Here is a 7656-nt window from a genome sequence, read left to right as displayed (position 1 = left end):
GGTCTCCTGCCCCCCCGCTGCCTGCGTTCGGCCGCGGTGGTGTGGAGGGGGGGGGGGCCGGCGGGGGCCACGTCCCGCTCTCACAGCTGCCTGCGCCGCAGGAGCCTCCCCGGGGAAGCCTGAGTGTTTCTCTCACCGCTCGGCGCAAGGTTTGACCTTCGCTTCCTTCCTCCACCCACACGCCCTGGGCTTTCCAGCCGCCGGCCGGCATCCTCCGGCTTTTCCAGAGAGTTCAGATCCCTGGCTTTTCCAGAGAGTTCGGATCCCCGCCTTCAAATCTTTCCCCTTTCCACCTCCCTCCCGCCCCCCAGCCAGCGAGCACCGAGTTGGGGAGGGGGGAATGAAACACCTCAGAGAGATCGTTTCCCTACAGCGACGGGTAAAAATTAAAAATACCAAAACGCTGCGGGTTTCAAACACCCTCTGGAGGTTCGATGGGTGGTTTCTAACCCCTGGGGAGGGGGCGTCCTGGTGTTTGGGGGGTGTAAACTTCCACCTTGTAATAAACTTAACGATGTTCAGTAGGAGCGATCCCTAAATTTCACGTTCTCCCATGTGGGGGAGGGTTGGGGAGTCTCTGGAGTGGAGCTGTTGTTCTTGGAAAAGGGGGGGGCAGGGGTTTGCTCCCCCCTCCCGGGAGGGATGGGGTGCAGGGGGGGTGTTTTGGGGCTCCCCCGAAGCGGAGCTTTTCCTGCCCCTCAATCCTTTCCCCTTTGTCTCCTGAACAGGCCCCCCCCGTGGCTGGGTTTCGGCGAGAAGAGTGAAGGGAGATCCCAGGGGAGGAGGCAGCACCCGAGAGCGAGGAGGAGGAGGAGAAGAGGAAGGCTTTACTGGGCATTAGGCAAAGGAAAGGTTTAGTCTGCACAGCTCCAGACAGCGAAGGGGAAGATGATGTAGGACGTCGACCAGACGAGGCAATAGACGGAAGCCACCGTCGCCGGCAAGAAGAGGACGGCCACCACCCCTGCGGATGGGGAAAGGCCTTTGGCATCTGCTCCTTCCTCCTCCACCGCCCTCCCGGGGCGTTTAATTAACCCCCCCTCCTCCTCCCCTTGACTTTCTCCCCCGTCGTTACCTCCAGCGTAAACCAGTTTCTTCCAGAGCTGGGACTCCAGCACCTTGTCGTGAGGGTAGAGACCCCGGTCGACCATGAAGAGGACCATGACGATGGCGATGACGCGCAGCAGGGGGACGTTCCCCGCCGTCAGCAGGAAGGTGCTCACCAGCAGCGAGGAGGCGTAGGGACAGGGCAGCCCCCGGTAGGTGAAGGGGATCCCAGCTGGGTGCCAAGCGGTTCAGCCGGGGGGGTTGGAAATCACCCCCCCCAAAAGACACCCCCCACACCCCCAAAAACCACTCATCTTATCAATGCCTACAAGTATCTCAAGGGTGGGTTGAAGGAGGAGGGAGCCAGACTCTTTCCAGTGGTTCCCAGTGAGAGGACGAGGGGCAACGGGCACAAGTTGGAACAGAAGAGGTTCCACTCAAATATGAGGAGAAACTTCTTCACGGTGAGGGTGGCAGAGCCCTGGAACAGGCTGCCCAGGGAGGGTGTGGAGTCCCCTTCTCTGGAGATTTTCAAGCCCCGCCTGGATGCTCCTGAGTAACATGCTCTAGCTCTGGGCAATCCTGCTTCAGCAGGGGAGTTGGACTAGATGATCTCTATGGTCCCTTCCAACTCTAAAAAATTCAGTGAAATCTTACCACTGGAGAAGAAGCAGAGGCGAGCGAACACGGCCATCACGTAGGCGATGGCCAGCAGCCCGTCCAGCGCGCCCTGCGGCTGCAGCAGCAGCGCCGTGGCCAGCCCGAAGGTGGTGAAATCGGCGAAATCATCCAGTTTGGCACCTGCGGGCAGGGAACGGGGCAGCTGCCGGGTGGTTTTTGGTGAGGAGGGGGGGACAAGGAGAGGGAGAACCCCGGGGGGGCGGTGGGATGGACTCACCCAGCGCCGAGCAGGCGTCGAGCCGTCGGGCCACCGCTCCGTCGGCCAGATCGAGCAGAAAGCCCAGCAGCAGCAGCCAGCAGGAGTGGTGGTATTGCCTGGGGAGAGGGCAAAAAAACGGGGTGACACCCCCCCCCTCTTTGAAACCCTCCTTTTTTGCCCCATTTCCCCCCCCTTTTTTTTTTTTTTCCCACCTGTTGAGGCTGCAGAGGACGGAGGAGAGCCCGGCCACCAGGTTGGCCACCGAGAGCCCGTTGGCGGCGTTTTTCCGGATGAACTCCAGGGTCCGGCCCCGGCCCGTCCTCTCGCTCAGGAACAGCTTCTTGGAGCACTGGAAAATACCTGCAACCCGCCCGGGAGCCCGGTGAGAGGCAGAACCCACCCCCCCTTTCCAACAGGGGAGTTATTTCAACCCCTCCCCGAGGTACCAGGTTGGAGCCAGGGAGGGGGGGGTGGGAACGAAGCCCCACAGGCCCCCCCTTACCCCTTCCAGCGCCGGGAAGGGGCTGGAGGAGATTTTTTTTGGGGGTGGAGGGGGGTCCTGCCGCCGGCGGGAGCCTTGTTGGCCGTTCCCCTCCTCAAAGAGAAGCCCCCAAAAGCCTTTCAGCGAGCGGTGAGATTTTGGTTGGGTTTTGTTTTGGTTTTTTTTTATTTATTTTCGCCAGCCCTGCCTCTTATCTACCCACCGGAGGCGAAAAGAAAACCAAAGAAACAAGATAAAAGAACTGCCAAAAAAAATAAAAAAAAAAAAAAGAAAAAAAAAAAGAAAAAAAAAATAAATCCAAACCCAAACTTAGACTAAAAAGCCAACCCCGGTTTTTAAACTCTATTGATCTTATATACCTATAGGGCTAAGCTTTAGAGAAAGAGTTTAAGGGTCATGTCCTACTAGTGGGCTTTGCACCCTGCCTTTGCCGTGGTCCCAAAGCCAGGCAAGCTGGGGAGATCCTTCATCTGAAAGAAAACAGCACGTCAGAGCAAAACACGAGCCACCCCCTCCCCGAGCCACCCCCCCACCTTTACCCACTGAGCCCGGGCCAACTCATCACATCCCGGGGCCCAAACGCCGCCGCCCGAAGCAGCTCCCGGGGTGTAAAAGTGAAAACAAAAAGAAAAAAAAACCCGAAAACCACAAACCCTTGATGTGCGAGGAATTGGGAATGTGTTCCTGGCGTGGGGAGGACACGGGGGGAGAGCTGTGGGGCCGGTGGCTCCGCGCGCCGGCGCTGGGGACCTTTGGACACCGCGCCCCGAGCCGCCGGCGCGGGCTGAGCCCCACGGGGATGGAAAATCCCCCCTGATCCACCAGGACGGGGGCTCCACCGCCTCGGATTTTACTGGATCCGGTGGTTTTTTGGGGGGGGGTTGAACTCACACCTTGCACCATCCCCCATGTTTTGTTGGGGGAGGATTTGGGCTTTCCAAAGGCAAAAAGGGACAAAAAAATGGCTATTTTTGGGACTCACCATCCCCACCCTTCCCAGCGCCAGGCAGGATCAGGCCCCCGGGGAGGGTCACCGGGCACCCACCAGCATCACAATACCCAGACATCACCATGACGCCCAAACTTGCCTATTCTTGGCATTTCTAACCCCAAAAGCAAAGGGCTGGGGAGGGAGAGTTTCCTCACCCCCACACCACTGCCGGTGCTTCTTATTGCTATTTCTGGGGGGAAAAAAAGGGGAGTTTGGCTCTTCCTGGGTGACCCCCATGTACGTTGTGCCCCCCAGGGGGGTCTCACCCCCCCAGGACCAAGAGGAGAAGGGGGTTCAGCTGGAGGAGGTGCAGAATTAACCTGTTTTTCTGGGGCTGCTCTATTGTTTATATGCTTTTCCGCCCCAATTCTCAGGGCACTCAGCCCGTGGCTGCCCAGAAACCCTTCCTTTTCTTCCAAACCCCCCCAAAAAAGATGATTTTTTTGGAGGGGGGGTGGGGGAAGAGGGGTGGTAAAGACACCCTCGCGATGGGGTATTGGGGTGTCGAGGTGGCACTTACCGGCGGGCGGTGACACCGTCCACATGGCTGCGGGGGGTGACGGGGTGGGGGGGTGAGGGTGACACCCCGGCGAGGGGAAACTGAGGCAGGGCCGGCGGAGAGGGCCTTATATAAGGAAAAAGCTTCTCCGGCTGAGTCACGGCACCGGGGGTGGGTCCGGGCAGAGGACACGGGGGTTTTCGGAGGCGGCTGTCGCCGGCGGCGAGGGAGGAGCTGGCCCCGGGGGGGCCCCAGTAGCCGTGCCAGGCTCCTGGCACCCATGCCAACCCTCAGAGGCCCCGTGCCAGGCCTACAGCGCTCGTGCCAGGCTCACAGTGCTTGTGCCAAGCGTGGACCACTTGTGCCACGCTCGCAGCACCTTCGCCAGCCTCGCAGCACCCTTAGCAGGTTCTCAGCACCCATGGTGCCCTCACAGCACCCTGTGGTGGCACAGAGCAGCCATGTGGTGGCAGGTAGCACCCATGCCAGGCTTGTAGCACCCATGTGGTGGCTTGTAGCACCCTTGGCCAGGCTTGTAGCATCCATATCAGGCTTGTACCACACATGTGATGGCTTGTACCATCCTTGACCAGGCTTGTAGCACCTGTGTCAGGCTTGTAGCACCCATGTGGTGGTTTCTAGCACCCGTGTCAAGCTTGTAGTACCCATCACCAGGCTTGTAGCACCCATATGGTGGCTTGTAGCACCCTTGACCAGGCTTCTAGCACCCATGTGGTGGCTTGTAGCACCCTTGACCAGGCTTGTACCACCCTTGACCAGGCTTCTAGCACCCATGCCAGGCTTCTAGCACCCGTGTGGTGGCTTGTACCAGCCTTGACCAGGCTTGTAGCACCCATGTCAGGCTTGTAGCACCCATGTGGTGGCTTGTAGCACCCTTGACCAGGCTTGCAGCATCCATATCAGGCTTGTAGCACCCGTGTGCTGGCTTGTAGCACCCATGTCAGGCTTGTAGCACCCATGTGGTGGTTTCTAGCATCCGTGTCAAGCTTGTAGTACCCATCACCAGGCTTGTAGCACCCATCACTGGGCTTCTAGCACCCATATGGTGGCTTGTATCACCCTTGACCAGGCTTGTAGCACCCATGTGGTGGCTTGTAGCACCCTTGACCAGGCTTGTAGCACCTGTGTGTCAGGCTTGTAGCACCCATGTGATTGCTTGTAGCACCCACGTCAGGCTTGTACCACGCATGTGAGTGCTGGCTTGTAGCACCCATGTCAGGCTTGTAGCACCCATGTGGTGGTTTCTAGCATCCGTGTCAAGCTTGTAGTACCCATCACCAGGCTTGTAGCACCCATCACTGGGCTTCTAGCACCCATATGGTGGCTTGTATCACCCTTGACCAGGCTTGTAGCACCCATGTGGTGGTTTGTACCACCCTTGACCAGGCTTCTAGCACCCATGTGGCTTGTAGCCCCCATGACCAGGCTTGTAGCACCCTTGACCAGGCTTGTAGCACCCATGTGGTGGTTTCTAGCACCCGTGTCTAGCTTGTAGTACCCATCACCAGGCTTGTAGCACCCATGCCAGGCTTCTAGTACTGGTGTGGTGGCTTGTACCACCCCTGACCAGGCTTGTAGCAGCCATGTCAGGCTTGTAGCACCCATGTGGTGGCTTCTAGCACCCATGCCAGGCTTCTAGCACCCATGTGGTGGCTTGTAGCACCCATGACCAGGCTTGTAGCACCCATGTGACAGCTTGTAGCACCCGTGTCAGGCTTGTAGCACCCATGTGATGGCTTGTAGCAGCCATGTGGTGGCTTGTATCACCCCTGACCAGGCTTGTAGCACCCATGTGACAGCTTGTAGCACCCGTGTCAGGCTTGTAGCACCCATGTGGTGGTTTGTACCACCCTTGACCAGGCTTCTAGCACCCATGCCAGGCTTGTATCGCCTGTGTGCTGGCTTGTACCACCCTTGACCAGGCTTCTAGCACCCGTGTGACGGCTTGTAGCACCCGTGTCAGGCTTGTAGCACCCATGTGGTGGTTTGTAGCACCCATGACCAGGCTTGCACCACCCTTGTCCAGGCTTGTAGCACCCATGTGGTGGCTGGTAGCACCCGTGACAGGCTTGTAGCACCCATGACCAGGCTTGTACCACCCTTGTCCAGGCTTGTAGCACCCATGTGGTGGCCTGTAGCACCCATGACCAGGCTTGTACCACCCTTGTCCAGGCTTGTAGCACCCATGTGGTGGCCTGTAGCACCCATGACCAGGCTTGTACCACCCTTGTCCAGGCTTGTAGCACCCATGTGGTGGCCTGTAGCACCCATGACCAGGCTTGTACCACCCTTGTCCAGGCTTGTAGCACCCATGTGGTGGCCTGTAGCACCCATGACCAGGCTTGTACCACCCTTGTCCAGGCTTGTAGCACCCATGTGGTGGCCTGTAGCACCCATGACCAGGCTTGTAGCATCCGTGTGGTGGCCTGTAGCACCCATGGGTGGTTTCTAGCACCCGTGTCAAGCTTGTAGTACCCATCACCAGGCTTGTAGCACCCATATGGTGGCTTGTAGCACCCTTGACCAGGCTTCTAGCACCCATGTGGTGGCTTGTAGCACCCTTGACCAGGCTTGTACCACCCTTGACCAGGCTTCTAGCACCCATGCCAGGCTTCTAGCACCCGTGTGGTGGCTTGTACCAGCCTTGACCAGGCTTGTAGCGCCCATGTGGTGGCTTGTAGCACCCATGTCAGGCTTCTAGCACCCATGTAGTGGCTTGTAGCACCCATGACCAGGCTTGTAGCACCCTTGACCAGGCTTGTAGCACCCATGTGGTGGTTTCTAGCACCCGTGTCTAGCTTGTAGTACCCATCACCAGGCTTGTAGCACCCATGCCAGGCTTCTAGTACTGGTGTGGTGGCTTGTACCACCCCTGACCAGGCTTGTAGCAGCCATGTCAGGCTTGTAGCACCCATGTGGTGGCCTGTAGCACCCATGACCAGGCTTGTAGCATCCGTGTGGTGGCCTGTAGCACCCATGCCAGGCTTGTAGCACCTGTGTCAGGCTTGTATCATCCATGACCAGGCTTGTAGCACCCATGTCAGGCTTCTAGCACCTGTGTGGTGGTTTGTACCACCCATGACCAGGCTTGTAGCAGCCATGTCAGGCTTGTAGCACCCTTGACCAGGCTTCTAGCACCCATGCTAGGCTTCTAGCACCCATGTGGTGGCTTGTAGCACCCACGTCAGGCTTGAGGCACCCATGTCAGGCTTGTACCACCCATGTGATGGCTTGTAGCACCCGTGTGGTGGCCTGTAGCACCCATGACCAGGCTTGTAGCACCCGTGCCAGGCTGACAGCACCTGTGCCAGGGCGGTAGCACCCATAGCAGGTTCATAACATCCATACCATGCTTTGCAGCACCCCTGCCGTGCTTTGTAGCACCCGTATGAGGTTCACACCACCCATGCCAAGCTCACACCACACATGCCAAGCTCACACCACCCATGCCAAGCTCACAGCACCCATGCCAGCCTCATCACATCCATACCAGTCTCACAGCACCCATTCCATGCTTTTGGCACCCAAACCACCCGTTCCACACCCGTAGCACCCACGCCATGCCCACCACACCCCGTCCCCCCCGTCCCCCCTCGGGCAGGACACCACCACTCCCAACCCCGTGCCGTGTCACCGCCGATTGGTGCCGGGAAGGGGTCACCCCCTCTCGTCCCCCCCCTTCCCCGTGCCGATAAGAAACTGCCGGCTCAGCTGGG

General features: G+C 58.7%; 1 protein-coding gene across 1 annotated transcript; it reads right to left on the bottom strand.

Annotated features, from left to right (window-relative positions):
* Window positions 1-832: 832 nt before the first annotated feature.
* On the bottom strand, window positions 833-6379 carry LOC106899224 (CDP-diacylglycerol--serine O-phosphatidyltransferase). The gene is made up of 6 exons (XM_014960958.1): window positions 6037-6379; window positions 2140-2332; window positions 1946-2043; window positions 1705-1848; window positions 1076-1279; window positions 833-964 (listed from the first exon to the last, which is right to left on the bottom strand). The coding sequence occupies exons 1-6, from the start codon at window positions 6377-6379 to the stop codon at window positions 855-857; spliced, it is 1092 nt and encodes a 363-aa protein (XP_014816444.1). The 3' UTR covers window positions 833-854.
* Window positions 6380-7656: the final 1277 nt, after the last annotated feature.

This window comes from Calidris pugnax, unplaced genomic scaffold (assembly GCF_001431845.1).
Source record: "Calidris pugnax isolate Ruff unplaced genomic scaffold, ASM143184v1 scaffold580, whole genome shotgun sequence".
Taxonomy (NCBI): Eukaryota; Metazoa; Chordata; class Aves; order Charadriiformes; family Scolopacidae; genus Calidris; species Calidris pugnax.
The sequence above is the reverse complement of the archived record's forward strand: the minus strand, read 5'-3'. Positions and strand labels throughout refer to the sequence as shown.

Bases quoted from the DNA above. Each gene is read 5' to 3' on its own strand.
- LOC106899224 (XM_014960958.1), bottom strand. From the start codon at position 6,379: ATGGGTGCTACAGGCCACCACACGGATGCTACAAGCCTGGTCATGGGT. The intron at 2,044-2,139 runs GTGGGAAAAAAA...CCCTCTCCCCAG, and splicing joins GTCCTCTGCAGCCTCAACAG to GCAATACCACCACTCCTGCT. The intron at 965-1,075 runs GTAACGACGGGG...CCCCATCCGCAG, and splicing joins GAAACTGGTTTACGCTGGAG to GGGTGGTGGCCGTCCTCTTC.